This window comes from Drosophila suzukii, chromosome 3 (genome assembly GCF_043229965.1).
Source record: "Drosophila suzukii chromosome 3, CBGP_Dsuzu_IsoJpt1.0, whole genome shotgun sequence".
NCBI lineage: Eukaryota > Metazoa > Arthropoda > Insecta > Diptera > Drosophilidae > Drosophila > Drosophila suzukii.
Window position 1 is genome coordinate 77,666,721 of NC_092082.1, and position 22,015 is coordinate 77,688,735.

The 22,015-nt window shown below is 37.4% G+C and overlaps 1 protein-coding gene across 36 annotated transcripts; it reads left to right on the plus strand.

The window, feature by feature from the left end:
- Nucleotides 1-106: 106 nt before the first annotated feature.
- On the plus strand, nt 107-22,015 carry gish (casein kinase I gish). 36 transcript variants are annotated; one of them, XM_070996958.1, is made up of 14 exons: nt 107-236; nt 1,370-1,707; nt 8,871-9,079; nt 11,767-11,844; nt 12,005-12,115; nt 13,258-13,424; nt 15,976-16,090; nt 16,146-16,414; nt 16,496-16,666; nt 17,377-17,454; nt 17,835-17,915; nt 19,003-19,101; nt 20,753-20,859; nt 21,414-22,015. In XM_070996958.1, the coding sequence occupies exons 3-14, from the start codon at nt 8,968-8,970 to the stop codon at nt 21,481-21,483; spliced, it is 1,458 nt and encodes a 485-aa protein (XP_070853059.1). In that variant the 5' UTR covers nt 107-236; nt 1,370-1,707; nt 8,871-8,967; the 3' UTR covers nt 21,484-22,015. The 36 variants fall into 36 exon arrangements, 34 of the variants coding, with proteins under 34 accessions (XP_070853059.1, XP_070853058.1, XP_070853062.1 ...); XM_070996957.1 differs by having other exon boundaries at nt 112-249; XM_070996961.1 differs by lacking the exon at nt 11,767-11,844 and having other exon boundaries at nt 115-249.

The following is a 22,015-nucleotide window of genomic DNA, read 5'->3' on the forward strand; positions in this document are numbered from 1 at the left end:
TGATCTTCATATGTTATTCCAAATTTTCTCGCTGTGTGGGGGGTTCTCTCGCACTCTCTCTCTTTCTCTCCCGCTGCCTTTGCCATCGCGGGTTCTTTGTGCGGGGCTCATTTGATTTTCGATCGCTTGGCGCGGCAGTTGTCATTCCGTCTCCTCCTCCGCCGTACTTGTATTTTCGCAACTCTCTCGCAAAACTCGCGGTGCGCTGCGGGTGTGCACTGCAGTATAGTATATTTGTGAGAATTCGTGGTGTGTTTTGTTGTACGCGTTAATCGCTTTATCGCTGTGACGTTGAATAAATTGTGTTTGCTCCAGTTTCCTTTGGAAATGATTTTGAATGCAGTGCAGCCACGTTTTTCATGCGCTCTTGTTGCTTTCGTTCATGTGTGTGTGTGAGTGTGTATAAAAAGTTGGAGAACAAAATAAATAATGGACCTGTGGAGCATAACAGAAAAGAGTTGTGCCTGTCAAACTGTTGCTAAACACCTCTGCTATCTGTATCTCTATCTCCTTTGACTTGACAGTCTGCCACAACTGGAAAATTATCTACCCTCTCTTCTCGCTCAGCTGTGTGCGTGTGCCTGTGTGTATCTTTTAGTTTTTTAATCAGCTGTGTCTGTGCTTTATTTTTCCATCTTCTGCACAACTTTAACGAGTTTGGTTTTTTCCCCTTTCCTGTTGTTTTTTTTTTTAATGTTAAGTACTATTCTTAGCTCGCTCGCACTTTTCTTCGTTTTGCTGCACACTTTGTTTACTGTGTCTGTTGCTTTTGTTGCTTTGGAGCTGCCTGTTTGTACACCGGCAACATAAACTGGTTTTTCGAGTTATTTATGACTTTTTTCCACAATTTATTTTGCCTGCCTTTTTGGTATCTGTATCTGCTGGGTCTCCCTCTCTGTCTCCCTCTCTCTCTCGCACTCCTTTGTCTTTCAGACTTTTGACCTGCAAAAGAAAAGTAACTAAAAAAAAGAAGTGTTTAAAAGCAGTTTGTTGGGGGCGCTTGGGTCTCCGGCTTTGGCTTTAATTTCGTAATGTGGCGAAAGTTGAGCGGATTTCTCGCATATTGCAGCATATTTTCTGATCTTTCTTCACTCTTCTCCACCCTCCATTCTCCTCGCCCTTGCTCGCTCGCACACACGCACACACAAAGACAAAGCGCAGCGGATATGGCAAATTAAAAACATTTTCCAGTTGGGATTTAATAATAGTACGCAAAGAGCAACACACAAAAATAGTTATGATAATAATAATGCTAATAATAATAAAATGTGCTTCGAGTGTAATGAAAAGAAAGCGGAAAAGTGATTAAAAACAAAAATATGGTTGCAAAGCCAAAATAAAAATTAATGTTTGTTTGTTAATTTTCAAGCTAACCAGATGTGCAATAAATGTGCTAAAATTGTGTAAAATTCAAGCCATGCAGCTAGTTAAACAATTGTAAAACAAAGCCAGCAAAAATATAAAAACACGTTCTCAAACACAACAGCATTAAATCAGCAGCAGAAGCAGCAATAACAACAACAAATAATACAACAACGTAGAGTGAACGGCCGCAGAGTCAACAACAGCTGCTTACGGTTTGACAGCCACTGGGCGTCGGCGATCCCCCGCGACGTTCTTCCTCTTCTCTTTCCACGGGATTCCATGCATGAGGCCCTTCTCGCCATCTCTTTCGCACTGAAAGCGCCGTTCTACGGAGTTCACCGGGTTAGTTTTCATAAATGTATATATTTTTTTATCGCGTTTCCCTTGTTGCGTTATCCACTTGTGTTGAACACATGTTAAGGGCTCAGTTTCGAATGACTCGAAACGGAAGGGTTGTGGGAACTATCTGGGAAACGCTGCGTCAGTGTGACCAGTATCGTGTTTATCGCAGAAAAGTACCCTGGAAATGCACAGATACTTCCAGTGACTAATAAACGACAGAAATTCATTTCTCCTGATACAAAAGTCAGCTTAAGAAAGCTATCTTTATTTGTTTTAAGCCGGCCACTGTGTTACTTAATAATGTACTGTGACGTCTAGGCTAACAAATCAGTATTCATTTATTCGCCATTTGTATTTCGCAAACAATGACTGTAAATAAGAAAACTAAACAGTCCGGTTCTCCAAAGTAATAATTTGCAGTGATACGAACATTTTCTACTCTTTTATAACATTATTAGGTAGACACTTTATATCCAAAGAACTTACTTTACAATTTTTTTTGACGACTCACTGTCTGAGAAAATGCGATTGCAGGTGACTATTATGCAGGGCCACACTGTATTGACTTTTCCCGGCCTTCAGTTTGGCAATCGACTGACAGACATGCCGATTAAAGATAAATAAGAAAAAGCGTAAAAATGCAATTGCTCAAATTGCATTGGCCGCGACATTGAACTCGGCCAGAAGCTGCAAACATTGCAGCAATAAAAAAAGTCAAGAAAAAAGAAAAACGAAGGAAACCAAACTTTTGTTGGCAACGCAAACGCACGTGAGGTTTTTCAATGTCGAAAAGCCACGCCCCCGTCAATCCACTAACGCCCAACCAGAGCGGAAGGAAGGAATCAAGCGTAAATAACAGCAAAGCAGGGGTGAAGGAGACTTGTTGGGATTGGGGTTATCTCGGGGTCACTCCCCACCCCTTGCAAACAAGACGAAAGGTTGAGCCACGCAGGAAGAAAGCACTAGAAAGCAAATTACCGACAATTTTACAGACCCATACAAACTCTCCCACTATACCAACCCATACGGTCGGGGTCAGAATAATAGCCATAACAGATCAAGTTGTACTTAATATTTATTATTATAGCTAGTAAAATGAAAAAGTTCCGGTAAATGTTTACGCTAAAAAACTACAGATCTCCCGAAAAATGCACTTGTGTGAATAGTATCTGGTTTAATAAAAAGCACCTATTGTTTAAATCACTCATAACTTTAGAATGGATTAGATCTACTTGAGAAAGATATTAAATATTTACACACAAATTATGTTTTGGTATCAGTCTATGGTTTTTAATCAATTTCGTTTGAACCAAAAGCTTCAATTTATTATGGCTTGAAAACAGAAACCGCACCTGAAATGTGAAATTTTCTACTAGTACTCGAACCGCATGTGTAATTAGAATAGTTGGTTTGGTGGGCATTTAATGCTGTCCATAGATAGTCTATAGCGTTTGACCTCTGTAGATCCCATTTGCATGGCTTTTGGCTTTTGCACGTGTCCGAGCTGAGGCTAAACTAATTAAGGCCTACGCCACAGAGGCACACAGATACGCAGCGCAGATGGCCCACAAACAGGATCTGTGGGTGGACAAGAAGGATGAAGAGGGGGGATTGGTTTTCATATTCAATGTTAATCTAACATGCAAAGGTCAATCGGCCATTGAAGCGCCCCCATACAGACACACAACCACAACCATACGAACATACACATTACAGACATTGTGCACTTTTCAGTTAGAGGCTGTGGCGTTGATAGACTACGTCGTCAATGGAATTGTGTTGTCTCTGCCGCTGGAAGTGGGCTGGGTGACGTGCCAGCCCAGCCCCAAATCTGGCGGCACAGTGGAGCAATTAGGTCACTGTTATATGTGAAATCAATCCAATTTTACAAGATTACATGTTAAAAATAGTAATGTTTTCTCGTTTTTATTACCTTATAATAGCTCTATTAAGTTGTAACAGTGAATAACTTTTCATAAAGCCCCTCTTTACGATTCAGGATTTTTTAAATCGAGATGAGACTATGAATTGCTTTTTCTTTCTAATTAGTTCCATGATGCCACCCACTGTGCAAGGTGCAGTGGCGCTTGCATCTGTCTCTCTCTCCCTTCCCGCCTCCCCCTTTTGGGTTGTGTCCTCCCACTTTTGAGATGTGCTGCGCCCGTTTCCCACTCTCTTTTCACACACTTGCCACTCGTTCATTTCGACTCGCTATTGTCTGACGTCGCTGCTAATCAAGGCGCGCTTATCTAGCCAACTTGTGCGTGTGTCTGTATGTGTGGGTTCTCGAGTGGGCTGTGTATGTGTGCAGCTAGGCTCTCCCGCTCTCTCCGCTTATCAGTGCTGATAGGTCAGTTGGTGAAGGGGGGTTGGGGAGATGGAGAGGAAGAAGAAAGCACGAGTGTGTACGCTCATTTATGTTATGCGAATCAAAGTGCTGCCATTGTAGTGGTTTTAGTTGTTATTTTTGCACTCTCCACTCTGCCGGTTTGGCTTTCCAAACGTCAAATGCCATTGAAAATGGATATTGACACGTTACGTTATGTCGTTATGCTGGGCGCTATTGCAATTCGATTACGATTCGATTACCAACAACAAGACAGCAGCAACAACAACGATAATCACATTAATAGCTAAAATCCAAAACGCATTTGTAGCATATTGCCAATCTCTGATTCATTTATGTCACCAATTAATGTGCACTTTTGTTTTCAAATTACTGTGTGCATTTTGAATTAAGTAATTTTCTTGATAGACAGATGAAGATGTAGTTGGTTTAAAGATAAAGTTAAATATGTAAAAGATATACATATTTGCTGATTTAGTAAGTTTTAAATCAACTATTCATAAAGCTAGTAGTTTACAGATAAGTCTCAAAATAGAGTTATGGCTTACAAATAAATCTGATTTTAATTATTATATTATAATAAATATAACAAAATATACAAAGTATTTAAATATTTATCTTATGTTTTTGAATTGACTCTGTTGTTAGAGTATTTCCTATTCGGATCTTTGGATTTACTTATACGCCTTTTCAATTGATTTGCATAATTGAAATTCAATTGCTCGTGCTGTGGCAATTGTAATGAAATTGTTTGTTTATATAAATAGAAATTATAGCAACAAACCAATTGTAAGCTATTGGAATGGAGAAAAAAGGGAAAAACAAGTGCTGCATAACGTCACATAAATCTCCAGCTGATAAGGCCCCTTACCAACACAGTCAAACGTAACATGTATGGACACACGCACTTATCACTCGATTTTCTTTATCATTTGTTTATTTTTAAACGCCATTTTCTTTCTTTTGATTGCTTATGTAATTTCCCACCAAATTTTTTGGTGAGTACCACCTTTTGGGTTTTTTTTTGGGGCTTCTTGTTTAAGTGGCTTTTCTGGGCTTTAATTGAATTTACAGTTATGCGAGTTAGTCACAGTTTAGGAGTCACCTTGGTGTCCAATCAATATTCTGACAAATTAGGGGAAATTTCTTGCGGTTTCATCTTGCTGTTTTGTGTAGAGGTACACAAGAAAAAGTAAGGTTGAGGTCGTACGAGAAAGATACTTTGGTTAGTCATGTTGTTTTAATTAGATTTATATTAAGCCAATTTCTAAAACTGTCACAAGAATGTTTATACTTTTGCAGATGATCCTGTAATCGTAATGTTTTATTTGTATAAAACGTATTCGACCTTAAAACAAATTAAAATTCGAATGGTTTTCTTTCAGTGTAGTGAATGTTGTTGTCACTTATGTTGTGGGATTCTAATAATGATTTTCCGCTGTTTGTGGTTTCTTCATTTGCCGTCATCAGCACAGGTTCTCTGTGTTCTTCGTTCTATATCTCTCCATTTCCCCGCCCTTTTTTCATTGAGTCGGATTTGTGTTCAATTTACACTTGATTTATTTATGAGCCCCACACAGATACGGATAAGAGTGTCCCACAGACACACACACACCCATTTATTTGGGGGCTGTGAATGGGTGAGTTTGGTAAACCCACCTTGTGCATAATTTTATTTTTAGCTTATGGCTTATTTTTAATTATCGATTTTGCTTTTCTCTGCCAGCAAAGGCAGCAAACAAAATACAGAAATTCAAAGAAATGTTTGTTCTTGTTTTTTAAATTCACTTTCCTCTAAACGGGTTTTTGGCGGTATATTGTTGGGGAATCTCATTTGGTTTCGCAACAAGTGTTAATTAGTTTTGATGCCGGATGTTATGTCATACTCTTATCTTCAAGAAATGTTAATGTTTCAACCAAATATTGCTTTAATGAACCAATGTCACCAATCATCTTTTGATACCTTAGTAAAATTGAAAATTTAACAATCGTGATAAAGGATTGATATAAAGATAATACAAATACTTGCATACATTGGATTAATTTGAAAACCTGTATACATACAGTTATCGAGTGCTTATTGAGCTGTGCTTATTAACCCCTTACTGCCAAGGAAACCGCTTCGCAAGACCCCAGCTGCGATTTCCAGCCGAGAGCCTTTTTCTCACATTCTGATTCATGAAAAAACAAGGCAATCTTTAAGAACAACCAACAACCGGCAGCGACAAAATGAGAACCCGTTTGCAGACCAGGCCACAGGCAGCAGTGGCAAGAAGCAGAGTGCCCCGTAGAAAGCCAAGAAACCAAACCGCCGACCCCAAAAGTAATGAAAACAAAAAAGAATAACAAAAAAAAACATTACGCGGAGTCCAACCGAATAAAAATGGTTTTAAGTGGGGAGCCAGAAAGATATGTATATGTACCAAAGAAGTAGAGACAAACAGCGATCGATCGATGGACATTCAGCCATTTATACGTTAATACCCGTCCATATGTACACAGAGAGACACACTTGTGTGTGTATTAACATGAACCAGTTTTACCCCCAGGATATTAAGCCATAAAACAGTCAAAGCAATAACAAGAAAAGCATGAAAAATGAGACTTGCCGAGGCAATGAAATACCCTAGGAAAGTCAACCAACTAGAAATACCCGACTAATTAGCAATTGATGGATGAGAGACGTTTTGTTTTCATTTCGTAGAGATAAATGTATCATACACTTTAATTAAAAGGTGTGGTGTGTTTAATATGCTAGATCAGCAGGGGTTTCCCTATCTATAAAACCAAAACAGTTGGATAATCAAGATTTGTTTTTATAATCGATTGTACAAACCATTTCCTGTAACTATACCACTTTAATCAACTTTTTGGTATACCAATCCTAGGGTGCAAGTTTTTATGCAAGTGTCCAGTTGTTTTTATTTTTCTTCGCCAGGTTTACGAAGAAGGAACTTGTAATCGAAGTAGAACTCGAACTTGTTTCTGATTCACTCGACGCCTGATCAATCCCCTTTGCTCTTGCCCACAGCAATTTACTCTTTAATTGTTATCGGCGGTTTTTAGTCTTTGTGATTTCTTTTCTACAGCCCCGCTTAACGGTACAATTATCGGTTGTATGTATGTTGTTTTTCCATCTCTTTCGAGTTTCGCAAAAAAAGAAGAAAAAACTTGTGGGCAGATAAGATTTTCCGACTCCCGTTCGCAGCTGGCAAATAATCTAGGACCGGCAGACTGATATTAGATGAAAGCAGAAATTATGGTCTTGAAACGAGTGGGAATACCTAATAATTTCCTGTTAATCGTCTCGGGTGGATCGGGAACCAAGAGTTTAAGTCTTCTTTCCATCAGATAACCAATTGTATTGTATATTGTATGTGATCAGCAGTGGTAATAACTTAAATATTGGCTGCGCAAGACTAAGATTGATAGGTGTAAGATTGAAATATAAAGATTCTACTATTTATTCTGACTCAGCCAACGATTAATAATTGTTTTCCAAACAATAGGTTTTCGATTTTCTATGTAACTGAAGTTTAAAGGTAATGGGACACAACTTGACCCACTTTCTCAATAATCAGCTAAGGTTTCAAATCGATAATAGCCTTCTATTTGCTATAAACAATGTTACCTACATTTTGGTTTTACATCCTACTCTATCCAATTTGACTGGGTAATAAATCAACTTATCAAGAGGTGCGATTGTAGGCGAACTGATAATCATATCTTTATTGTATTTTCCTTTACATTGTGTCTTATTTGTCACACCAGAGTGATTTTCCAGTGATTCATTTGCGTTACATTATCTTTGGGAGCAAGACTCGTAAAATATCCCCGCACTTTCAGAAGAAGTAACCCTTAACCCAATTAAGCAACGATTAACCCCGACGACATTGAACTAAATTCTGCAACAATGAAAAGCATGAGAAAATAAAAGATCTTTCAGTGGCCACACCCATTCGGAACTGCAACAAAGCGCAAAACCTTTTGTCTTAATCAAACATAATTCTCTTGTCTGGCCATGAGTCACTCCACTACAATCCAATCCACTCCACTCGACTCGACACTATACTACTCGAAATGGCTGCCCCAACTCCCCTAGAACCGTCATGCTTCAGTGGGCTCTCCGGACATGTGGCCATAACCAGCAGCTAGTTCTCTATTCCCTTTGCCAAGAGCCCAGGTAAACAGAAACTCACCTGGCCTACACAACTCGATTCGTATCGAATCGATTTTTGTGTTGTCTGTGCTGGGCCACACTTGAAAATGCAAAAAGTTTCTGTGTCATTGTCCTGGGTCTTTTTTTGTACGGGCACAAGAATAAAAAACTTATTTATGAGTATAGTAACGCCCACTTACGGAACGACAATATCTTTTTTGGTCGAATAGTTTTTTGAACTTTACCACCTCAATTTCCGTTTGTAAACAGTTTAGATCTGGTATACCCGGGCCTTTTTGGTCTTTCAAAATTAAATGTTGCGCAAATATTTAACCCTACAAAAGTGTATCAAGGAGGAAGAGTACGTATTTGAAATAGTAGTTCCTAGCATCTGAAGATAACCAAGTAGAAAAGCTTATGAAACTTAAGAACATAGCGGTTGATGGAAGAATTAGGGCTATATTTTGTATTCATATATGCTTGATAACTGATGTTGGGCAAACTAGGATTCAAATTTCCCCGACTTTAGCTGCTTAAAAGTCTTAAATCCTACATTATGGTGTTGCGTTTGCCTGTACCATCCTCAAGACCCATGAATTGTTTATTTTTATTGCAATCAATTTGTCACTAATCGATTTCCGTTCTCTTTCTTTGCAGTGGCGGTGGCCCACAAACGACAACTGCCGGTCCATCCGCTGGTAATGTGGCAAATGCCACCACAGCCCTAGCCGGTGGTAAAAGCTCAAGCAATAACATGTATTCCACCCGCCAATCTGTAAGCACCACAACCGGTGTACTTATGGTCGGACCAAATTTTCGTGTCGGTAAAAAAATTGGCTGTGGTAATTTTGGCGAATTGCGTTTAGGTAAGTACAAAATAATATATACATATAAAATAAGACAATCAATCGATTTGAATGTTCAAAGATCATTTGTTTACGGTATACCATTTATGTAGAAAGTTGTGAAATGTTATAATCATGGTTTCCTAGGCATTATATAACTTACAAGATTGAACATAAAATTTAATTTAATATGTAGATAGGTTTATTTTTGGTTCAGGGGTTTTCTTTGTATTATTTCCATCCTCACTTTGCGAATGAGCCTTTGAATCATATTAAATATGAGAGGATCCAGTACCTGATATTTTTTGAGAAAAGACTTCTTAATAATACCCGAAACATGATGTTTATGATTCCAGGCCACACTTCGTACTACCCGAGACCCAATTAACCATTTCTCTTGCCCATTTTTTGCCTGTTGGCATGCAAATAACGTCGCGTTTTGGGGCTTTTGGGGTTATTTTTTTCGTTGGCCACTTCCTTTCGTCGGGCATTCCTTTCCAGGTCCACAATGGGAACAGTTCCCCGCTCCTTTTCACTGGTGGCAAAGAGTGCACCATACAAAATAATACAAAAAAAATGCCATTCCATTCCGCCATCTGTTTTCTTGGCATCGTCGTTGTCGTCATTTTGGCTTTGTTTGCTAAATGCGCTTTTATAAAGTTGTTTCATACAGGTACCCGCCCCTCCGCCCCTTGTTTATTTTTTTTATTTTGGGGCCTGCCACTTCCTTTTGTGCATTTGTTGTCACATTGCCAACAGGTAGTACTATATAGTCTAGCTAATTCTCAGCCGGCTGTGGCCAGTGCCGCCAAAACTGTAATATCTCAGCGCCCTCAGTCTGTCTCTTTCTTCGGCCACTCAGTCCGTCTCTTTCAGCCGGTCTGAGCCGTGCTTTTTCTTTGTTCTACCTCAGCATCTCGAGTCTTTTTGTTGTGGGGTTTTTTCATGACTCATTAAGCCGGACAGCTTTGATAAAAAGCAAAAACAATCACACCTGAATGCTGCATTTAATTGGCTAATTCGTATTACCTTTTCAAATCATGATTGTCGGACAGTTTGAGAGCCACTGCTTGGATCCACTCGGTAGGGTTCAATTAAAATAAAATTTTAAATTTGTTTCTATGACGTCGCACAGTCCATTTCATTTCGCTTATGATATCATTTTTATTAATTGTGCTCTATAAATATCTTACGCCAAGTATGTGTTTGTTGGCTCTTTTCTTTTGTTATTAATTCAGATTAGTGCTGACGCTGAGATAAAAGCGAAATGTTAGGGCCTTTTAAATTTGGGGCATTTTCATTTACTCGACTTGCAATCAAAATGACATAATTTCGTTTTTCATTTTGAACAGGCCCGTTTCTTTTGTGTTCTTCGCCCATTTCAGAAACGAGAAGAATAAGAATATATTAGAGAGGCAGTTGGGAAACCAGAACGTTGACCAACCTAAATACTTTTCCGCCTCTTTTCTTAGCTCGTTTTTATGGGCGCCTTGCGTGGGCGTTTCTCGTTTAATTTTGGGAACTTTCGCTTTATTTTTGTTTAGCGCAGCACGCCCTTTATAAAATGTGTTTGTTTCTCCGCGTTGTTTTAGTTTTTGTGAGCTGTTTTATTGTTTATAGCGCGCAACTTGTTTTCAACGAATCTTTTAAGGTTTGTTTTTCATTTTTTGCGCGTTTTTGTACTGTGATTAATATTGTATGTATATTGAGTTAGGTCACGGTATTTGTTGATGATTTGCTCAGGGGTTGGGTCGCAGGGGTTTTACTTCAGCGGTTTTAAGGCATTTTGTTATTAAATTGATCTTCAAAAATCAGTTGATTTTCAAAAAAAGTTATCTATAGAAAGTGCATTATCCTAGTTACTATAACTATTATATAAAATCCTGGTAAAAGCGTTTTTTAGAGCTGGAGGTTGAGGTTATCACATTCAATAGAAATTTATAATAGTTTCCGTCAGACTAGCAATCTCAAGAGAATTGCCTTTGTAGACAAACGATTCCAAGATCAACAAATTATTGTTAATTTAGCACTTTTTCCAAAGTGTTCCAAGAAATCGGCAAACAAATGCTTTTAAGGAGGCGTGGCGGGCAAAGGGCGTTTTCTAGCATGTAATCAAAATCATGCGGCTTCCTATCGCCATGTTTATATCTACATACAAGCATACATCCATGTGTCTTTGTGTGCGGCGAGTCTATCAACGTTTTAATTTTGTGTCTGTTGATAAGCAACGTCTGTCTCACCCATCCACCCATCCACCCACCACCCACAGCCAACTCATAAAAACCCAACCCAAGCCACCCACACATTCTCGGTGGGTTCTCTCACCGCCTTTCTCATGACATAATTTCGCACATGAGCGCACTGTTCGCTGTTGACATTTTCTCTCAGCTTCTGTCTGCGTCTCCGTCATGTCGTCATATCTGAAATGCAATTCTCAAATTATATATGGCCTTGTTCTCAATTCCACTTCCGAACGATTTTCTCTAATCCCATCCTAAAATTTGTATAAGCTATTAAAGGCTTTAACCAAATAGAGCTAAATAGGTAAATATCATTTAATTTTGGATTTGAGCTCTATCATAAAAATGTAATTTTGAGATCGTAATACTTTAGTTTTGAAGATTGTGTTCTGAATTCTAAAGCGGTTTTTGAGAACAAGGAAATATATAAGTGCTGGTTTCTTACTTTTATTTTCCCCCTTTGGTTAGGTCGTCGAATGTGTTGCTTTGGTGGTGTTGGTGTCGGAGGGCGTAATGGGCGTGGCACTGCTGATAGCAGTGAGACAGGTAAAAACGTTAAATGCATCATGAGCATGTAAAATTTTATGTGCGTCTAGTTTCTAGTTAAAAATTTTGGTATTGCAGTTTGGGATTTTGAATTGATTATTTGTCTTATTTTATAACTATCTTCAGAAAAAAAGCACTAATTTATATTCTTCCTTTGCAGGCAAAAATCTTTACAACAATGAACATGTAGCAATAAAAATGGAGCCTATGAAGTCAAAGGCTCCGCAACTACACTTAGAGTATAGGTTTTATAAACTATTAGGATCACATGGTATGTAAACAATCGATTTATAACACTGCAGTCTGTTCCACGATCCAAACCTTAAATTTTCCCAAAGCTGTCGTCCCACTTTACACTAACCACTTACTAACAACCAAAGACCTCTGCAGGGAAGATAACTCAAATAGCTCTGAAGAAGTACAACAAATTGTACAAAAAATATTTAATATTACCCAAGCCGGTCTCTTTTCCCCCAAGTCACACTCTCTCCTTACCTCTATCTTTTACTAACCTAAAACTACTGAAAATAAATTAGTTTTGCACCGTTACCACCACTTGATTAGTTTCATATATAAACAAATAAATATTATCATTTTTGTATAACACTTATGGTACCTCGCAAGTGTTAAACACATTGCGAAGAAAGTATACGACGAAAAGAAAAACATGAATAGATTTTCTCAAGCATATTTTCGGAGGTCGGTCGGTGCGTGAGATGAAAATTGAAAAATAAAAACTGTATAAACACCACGTTTTGTATATTGTACGTCTGTAGTGAAGCAGCTCTGGCTGCAACTGCAACTACTCCTATACCCGCCAATGTAAAACAGCTCGAAAATCACGAAAATCAAGTCACTATATATATTTCCCACAATATATATCGATTTCTCAACTATTACCCAAATTTAAATTAATTAATTCTTTTTTTTTTTTGTTTCTCCGTTTTGTATTGCTTTTTCTAATTTGTTGATTTTATAAATATATTGCTCTCGTTCCTCCATTATTCATCAACTACTACAACAATAACTACAACACCAAAATATATTTGCTATGAACTATTGAACAAAAACACCGATAAATTGAAATTTAAACCCGAACCCGATCATCATGCGCCGCTCTCTATCTTCTATCTATATATTTTTCCCCGTGTCTGCTGCAATCAACCTCAACATTACAACCAACTCGAAAATGAACTGAACTGAATTGAACCAACCTACCTGCAATCAACCAACTACAATCAACTGTTGCATAATACATTGTGATGCCATGTTGCTATAACATAATGCTATGAACCGAACCAACCCCTCACTCACCATCCCCATCAATACTATATCGGACCCCAAATCGGAATTGGAATTGGATTCTGTGTGTATCTGAAAATAATGCGATATGGAATCAATATCGAAATGCAGCCGATAACGCCCCAGATGGCATACCACGCATTTATCATTTGGGCACTTGCGGTGGCCGTTATAATGCCATGGTTTTAGAGTTATTGGGATTATCATTAGAAGATCTCTTCAATATTTGCGCCCGTAAATTTTCACTTAAGACTGTATTGATGATAGCGAAACAACTTGTAAGTGTGGCAAACCACTAAGAATGTAAAAACATCACCAAAGTTGTTTTTGGCGAAAGTAAAGCGGGTTTCACTTGATTATGATAATCACATAAACATTGTATGGAAGTACACAATTTGCTATAACAGAAAAGCCAGTGCTAACTGCATTTTATGTTTTTGCTTTCCTCATTTAACACTTGATGCTAAAAATTGTTTATTAAAGCGTCCTGTATAACAGATATATCTCGTGAAATCCGCCAGCATCTCGTCCATAAACCGATTTTAAAAATTTCAATTTATGTTTTGAACCAAAAGTGTCTCAACGGCTAAAATATAGGTTTCTTTATAGTTTTTTTTAGTTCGTATGTTTTGGAATTCACGCAATGAACGTTAGTCAAGTTTTTAGTTTATTGTAGATATGTTGAAAATATAGTAGAAGTAATAATACTTTTATGTTGCAACTTCCAATATTGTTTAACGGATCTGCAAAGAAATTATATAAACACAAAAAGCAATCCCTCAAAAGCATGTTAACAAAGAGTCGTATAGATTTTATAAATCAAACACTTATTTGTACATAAACCATTAGGAAACTTCTTCTATTGCATTTTCAAGGGAATACAACTGAAATAATGCTATTATAACAGTTTCGTTGTGTTGAACTTGTCAATACTTTACTTCACTATGTTTTCATTTACCAAACTGACTTTTGTTTTCGCTATATTTCTCTTTGATAAAAAAGTGCATTGTATATAATTTAACCAAAACTACTAACACAGTTGCAAAAGATCTATCGAACTAGTTATCGGAATTCAGAGAATCCCAAAACCTGTTATACACACCACACACACAACCACCAAGGAAAACTACTCTAGTGTTAAGAATTAGTTGTAAGCACACAAAGAACTGTTATACCCGAGATAAAAATTCTACTGGTTAGGTCAATTATGAGGTACGGAGGAGGAGGATGAGTTGGTAGGTGAGTTCCAGTCTCCAGGTTGGTCGTCCAGCAGGCTTTTCCTTGTGTATATGCTTCGAGAATCTCTATTTTTGTTGTTCTTGTTGTGTTTAGCACAGTTGCCCGATAATGTATTTATATTTTCGCTCGATCTCTGTCAAATGAAAGGTGGTAATATCGTAAGACGCGCTACACTAACCTCCAAAACATGAGCCGTAACTCCATTGCTCTCTACACATCACTCTCCCACTCTGTCTCTCTCCTTTTTGTTGTGTCCGACCCGTCAAATTAATAGAAATGCAGCTAAAAAAAAAAAACAAAATGATATTGAAAAAAAATATTTTCTATTTTGTATCTCTCATCTTTCTTTCTTCTCTCTCCCATCTCTCTTTTTATCTCTTGTTCACCAATTTTTTGCATAAATACAACAAAAACAACAATGAACAACAAATCGAACAACCAAAAAACTTTTGTGCGCTGTCCAACACTCGAATAAATAATAAACACTCGCTCGCTTCCTCAAAACAAAATTCCATGTCAACCTAACCAACCAACCAACTGAAAAAAAAAATCGACCACTCAATCAATCAATCGATCGATCAATCGATAGCAGAGGGTGTACCAGAAGTATATTACTTCGGCCCCTGCGGCAAATACAATGCTCTTGTTATGGAGTTGCTTGGTCCATCACTCGAAGATTTATTCGATATTTGCGGCAGACGTTTCACTTTGAAGAGCGTTCTTCTGATAGCTATACAATTAGTAAGTACTACCACAACAAAATCCACCAAAAACCAAAGTTAAACAACGCAGCAAAATCAACAGATATCTGTAATCAGCAAAGTTTTCCCAAGCACGCGCATAACTCTGCACATAATCACATTCACAACACTGGTAGACGAGGCCAAAATTAACCAACACTAGTACTAAGACTCAAGATCAAAAGCACTTTTTGTTTGTTTTGCGTGTGTGTGTGGGTTGGGGTGTGTATCTGCGTTTTTTATTAGGGTTGCTTGGTTAAAATTTAGCTTATAGTTTGAACTATTTTATTTACTCTTTATCTGATGTTCATTACTAACAAGAAACCAATAGGTTGCTGCCTCTCTCTATCTCGACTCTCTCCGACTCACTATTTCTGTCACAAATTGTTGCCGCCTGGTTGAGGTTTAATTTGTACCTAAGTTTTAAGGTTTTTTTGCATTCATTTCGAGGCGTCATTCACTTCAATTGCTTCTCTACACAAATAGTTCTTAAATATCAGAAACAAATTTCAGCCAAACGAAAAACAAAACGTTCATTGTAACTAAATAAAATTTGCATGTACACATAAATTTGTAGATGAAATTAGATAATTTTAAGTTTTTTATATTTATGATTTATCAGCGAAAACTATCAATAAAAATCAAATGCCATCAAAGAACCAAAAAATTTACAGCGAAAAACATATACAGCTAGTTGAGACACTACAGAAAAAATGTAATAATGTAATTTAAATTCGAAACTCGAAAGAAAGAGAGCATTTCATAGGCAAAAAGCAACTATTAAATGCTCTTTTCTGTCTCTGAATAAGAAAACAATTTTCTAATGTATTTTTCCTCATAACAAATGCAGCTCCACCGGATCGAATATGTTCATAGTCGGCACTTAATATATAGGGATGTGAAACCAGAGAACTTTCTCATCGGCAGAACGTCAACAAAACGTGAAAAAATTATACATATAATTGGTAAGTCTCATATTTCAGTTCTAAATTTAAATCTAATCATAATTTTTCTTAACAGATTTCGGTTTGGCCAAAGAATACATTGATTTAGATACAAATAGGCATATACCATATCGGGAGCATAAGTCCCTAACTGGAACGGCACGTTATATGTCAATCAACACGCATATGGGACGTGAGCAATCGCGACGCGACGATCTGGAGGCATTGGGTCATATGTTTATGTATTTCTTAAGAGGTTCACTGCCGTGGCAAGGCCTGAAGGCTGATACACTCAAGGAGAGATATCAAAAAATCGGTGATACGAAACGAGCAACGCCCATCGAGGTGAACTATACGCAGCAATCTGCATTCAACTCCTCTCAATCATTGTGAACAAATTAATAATGTCTCCTTATTCCCTGGCAGGTGCTTTGCGATGGACATCCGGAAGAGTTTGCGACATATTTGCGTTACGTACGGCGGTTAGATTTTTTCGAAACTCCCGACTATGATTTTCTGCGAAGACTGTTTCAAGACTTATTCGATCGTAAGGGATACACCGACGAGGGCGAGTTCGACTGGACAGGGAAGACAATGGTGAGCTATCGTTTCGTTGACTTCATTAAACTTACACTATTTAAGACATGCAAAAAACACTTAACCCAACGTTAACTCCGCCGAGTTCTAAAACTTAACCCCAATCTTATTCATAGGAGACATAGTGAAACGCAAGCATTTAGATCTATAGAAAAAATGATATTCATAACAATAACATATCCCGAAATCACTATTAAGTTAATTACCATGTAACTCTTAAATCATTTCTAATGATGGGAAGCATATCGAGCATGACAATATGAACTCGATTGACAGAGCCACATATAACAAGCACCACCGCCGCCGTAACCCCGAAACCACAGTGAATGATACGAATTAACCCAAATTAATGCAAGCCGCATGGGATTGTCAGTTGGTTTGACGACCATGTAACCAAGCACTAACATTGCAGGATCCTCAATGTACCGCCATTGGTAGCCTGCCACTCGCCGCTGCTGTACAGAAGATGGGGCTCAGTTTGTTCTAAAGTTTGATTGATGTTGCCAACGGCATATGTTATATCTTTCCGCCTTCAATGACTTGAATGAAATATATATTTTTATAAAGTGTCCCGACCCACCTCCAAGATAGAATCTTAAATTAAAGAGCAATAGAAAAAGTAAAAACTAAACACACAAACTCCGAAAAACACTGTGTTTTAATATCTATAGCTTCCTCCTTTTAAAGACTTTCTATGTTTTGATTTTAAGACCAAGGAACAGCTGGACCAAATGAAGGTCATAAAGAATGCACCACCATCACATTTGGCAAAAAATAAGTCTGACAAGGTACCGAAAATGAAAAAGAAATCCCGAAATATATATTTTATTTCAAAATCATAAACAGTGTTGCATAGCAATGTATGAAGCTCAATCGCTCACTCCGTGTTGGTAAATGCTTGTTCTCAGTGTATAAGCTCGTTGCATTAGGTGGTTAAGCTAGCGTATTTTAAGAACAAAATAATGAGACTAACTTAAGCAACCAATTGATGCCATTTTTTTAACAGCACTTTTCTTCTCTCCTTGATCTCTTCTCTTTTTTCGGTTGTCAACACCGTTTCATGTGCGTGTAACTCTGTGTGTTTTTAAAACAAACTACTGCATCATCTATATATAAACATATATTATCAAATTTAAAAAAATGCATTCACATCACTGACATAAAACAGTCAACGCCCGTCGGATCTCTGCAAACTGGCCATGAAGTCATCATTTCACCAAATAAAGATCGTCATAATGTTACGGCTAAGGTAAAGTATACAATAAACAATGTTGTACTATCGCAGTCCGAAAAGGAAACAAATATTTACTCTCTATCACTGACAAAATTTAACTCGATTACGTTTCAATAATCTTTAAGATAAAACCGTTATCCTTGTTTAAACTTAGCTTTAGCGAACCTTTTTTCTCTTTGGTTACTCAGTTCTTTACTTCTAACATCCGTTCTTAATTGCTCTTCTTTCTCTACTTATGCTCAACGCTTTTGTTTTGATCCCACTCTTCTCCCCTCAACACAATATTTGGTATATAACTATAGGATGTTTCATATTTTGATTTTGATGACGAAGTTGATAATGAGAATGAAGAATATATAATACTTCAGGTTAGACGTTGTAGACTTGAAAAATATCTCTGTACTGGTTAGTGTGCAAAAAAGTGCTCTTCTACTCTTTATAAACACACACACACGAGACTGGCTGTAAACTAAATTGCTAGGTTAATAGTTGGCTTTAACATCTTGGTTTTTCTTTTGTTAAAACTGTGGTAGTATAGGGCTATGATCTCTAGAAACCGATTTCTAATGACGGCATTTATATTCTGAAACTGCTACTTGTAGGAGCTCGACTAACTTAGTTTTAAAACTGCACAAAATTGCTTGGAATCGATCGGTGAACGGGACTCGTAGAGTAATTTGTTTCTAACTTGGTCTAACCTGCGCTCTTAAATCTGCCCTTGGTTACTTTTGATTTATTTTCGGCTTTAATTGTTTACCGTATGGATTATAAAATCTTTTTTTTTCGGTTGTACTGTAGCACACTCTTGACTTGCTTTAGTTTTATTTAGACTCACACACTCTACCTAAATTAAACACACTCGCATATAATATTAGAGCTGTCCGTCTCTATGTTGTACAAAAAAAAAACCAAAAACATTTTTAAAAATTACAATTAATTATTGATAAATTTGCATAAATCCGTTTCCAACAATTGCTCGCTCGCTCGCAAACCGAACTGAACTGTACCCAATCAAAAACAAAAACAAAAAATAATCAAAACCAACTGTCCAAATCCTTCACCACCACTTCAACCACCACCACCATAACCCGCCCAACCACAGACAAATGCCAAAGGAGGTGTTGCTGCGTGGCCTGATGTGCCAAAGTCGGGGGCAACACTGGGCAATCTAACGCCGGCCGATCGGCATGGTTCAGTGCAGGTAAGTTCGCTGCGACAACCGGCCAGTGTTGTACAACAGTATTTTCTTTTCCTTCCGTTTCCGTTCTGTTTAATTTCTGTTTTGTCGCTCGCTCGCCCGCTCAGTCTTCAGTCTGTAATTGTACATACATGAACAAAAAAAAATGAAGAAAAAATCGTAGCAATACAGCTCGTGGTCAAACATAGCATAAATATAAATAAAACACATTTGTATTCGCCTCATTATCTTATTGAAATCTTGTTCGATTGTAATTTTGTACATAATTGCCTATATATATTTCCTATAATTATTACAACGAAACATTATCTATCGCAGACTGTTATATTTTTGGCCTTTTCAATTCTAATGTTTTCACTTGATTTACTCTACATTAGCTCAACAAGGTACTGAACAATAATCTCTCCTCCCAACGTGTGTTATTCCTACTCCTCTCCACTATAGTTTTGCCCACTTCCGTTCGGTTTGATTTTGTTTCTTCAACACGTTTTGTTAGTTTTCTTCTTGGGTATTTTTTCTCGGATCTTCCTATTATATTTTTGAACATAGACATTTTCTTCGATAATAGTGGAAATAATTGATGCTTGAGGATCCTAATAGATAAACTGCATGAGCGAAGAAGAAGAAACGTAGCATTTGTCTTTTTGAGCACGGTACTAAAATGCATGTTTCAGCTGGGCATTAACCAACACTAGTCTAGCCGTAAATGTACTTGACTGCATGCCACTCAAAGACATACACTACCCTAGAGAAGCATGTTTCACATAACACACGCCCACAGTCGTAGATCAATAATTTCGAGAATTCGGCTGGAGGAACATTTCTCATAAAGCTACGTCATTGGCATGCCTTACGAGTCGGAAAGACCACTTTTGATGTATCGAATCAAAGTCGAAACCAAAACACAACTTATTACAGAGATTGCCTGAAGATTCGAGCTCGGATGATGATAGCCCCTTTGATGCTTACTATGAGAAAAGTGACCCCGAAGACGACCCTAAGAAATAAGATACCAAAAACAACGACCTACCAACACTACTATTCTTTACTTCCTAATACCACAGCAAGGGCTTCTACTAAAATCTAAGCGACATTATCCTTCCTTTCCTTTTACTTGCGTTTTACAACACTATCGCGAGGTATTTGAATTATAAACCGTCTGTCCTAATATTCTGGTCTTTAAATTTGTCAGTGCGTGTCCTGAAGCCATTCAACATCTATATGTGCGTGTGTGTTCTGCGAACGAGTCCTGACAATCTAGGCAATCTCCGTTCTAGGTTGGGCGATCTGTTCAAAACCTTTATAAAACAAGCTTCATTTAAAAAGGCATTGAATATCAAAATTTTTTATTCGTAGTCTTCTTGGATTTGTAGTGCTGCCGAAATAGTCCTTGTTGTGTGTATAACAGTTTCGTTCTGTGTGATGTCTGTACACCGCCATTCCAATCGATAATTTTTGTATCGACTGTATTTTAACTGGTTCATTTTTGATTAGTGAAAGAAAAGAAAGCGGTGTATATCGTTCAATTATGTTTAATCACTACTTACTGTATATAATTGGTACTATATGTTTAGTACAAAAGTTGATGGCGAGTGGAGACTAATACTAAAATGTTATCCATTCTTTTTCTTTGTTCTTTGTCATTCCTTTGCAGGTTGTGAGTTCGACGAATGGCGAACTAAATCCGGACGATCCCACGGCCGGACACTCAAACACGCCCATCACACAGCAGCCGGAAGTCGAAGTGGTCGATGAAACAAAGTATGTGTTACTTAGACGATCCATTAATCGGTATATCGATATGTAGCATAGCAGATAGACGTGTTGCAAAATAGATTGATTCCATGTATAGACAAAACTTTGGAAGAAATAAATTCAATGGAAAAAAATAAATGGGCAGCTTTATAGATATATGTATGAAGATTAGTTTAGGGATATATTGTGATTTTTAGGCCAATTTCATAATCAAGTTTTTGAGATAATATTAATATATCAAGAAGTTATTGAAAAAGCCTACTAAAAAATGTTAGTAGCAAACTATTAAAAGGTTTTAATTTTAAAAGTTTAGAACATATAACATCAATATTGGATATATATATCGATACATTGATTAAGAGATCCTCTAGATATATAGTGAATTTTTTGCTTTGTCGTTTTTAATGCGCAACTTCCGTTTTCCGTTCTCTCTTTCTCTCTCTCCCCCGACCACTCCACTGCCACTGCCTCTGCCTCCGCCTCTGCCTACGTCTCCCCCTCTGAATCCGTATCCGAATCCGTATCCGTCTCGTTTCTGTCCCTTGGTTAACTGTCTCCAGTGGTTCCTTATATTCCAGATGTTGTTGTTTCTTTAAACGAAAGAAGAAGAAATCGACGCGCCAAAAATGACTAGACGGTGTACAATGTAGTCCAGAACGCGAGGCAGTCACCCTGCTGCGCGCCACTTCACATTCAAACTCACGGGATAGCGTATTGAATAATCCGAGTCAGGATTATATCCAGCAGGCAACGTCGCAGCACACGTTGCGTTATCCTCCATCCGCGTCGATGTTGACGCCAACACCAACTACAAACACACCGACACTTCCGTTGTAATTTATATAAATATAAAGCCAGATGCAGAATGCAAAAAGCAACAAAAAAATATAATATATTAAATCAAACAAAAAACAAAACCCCCAACAACAACAACAACAACAAAATAAAAACAAAAGAACCCCCGTACACATTAAATACACTAAAAAACAGTAAAAACAAAACAAAATGAAACCAATTTTGATTAATTATTGTAATGATTGTATTTTATTATTATTTTTATTATTTACCAATTTTGCGTTTATTATATAAATTATTATAATTATTAATTATATTATTAATTAATGCTATTATAAATAAAAAAGAAAACAAAATTCAAACGTAA

What these genes read in the sequence shown, in the direction of transcription:
- gish (XM_065865163.2), top strand. Translation starts at nt 8,528, where the DNA reads ATGTTGCGCAAATATTTAACCCTACAAAAGTGTATCAAGGAGGAAGA. An exon ending in AAGTGTATCAAGGAGGAAGA is followed by an intron (nt 8,575 to 8,870) that starts GTACGTATTTGA and finishes CTTTCTTTGCAG; the next exon opens with TGGCGGTGGCCCACAAACGA. An exon ending in TTTTGGCGAATTGCGTTTAG is followed by an intron (nt 9,080 to 11,766) that starts GTAAGTACAAAA and finishes CCCTTTGGTTAG; the next exon opens with GTCGTCGAATGTGTTGCTTT.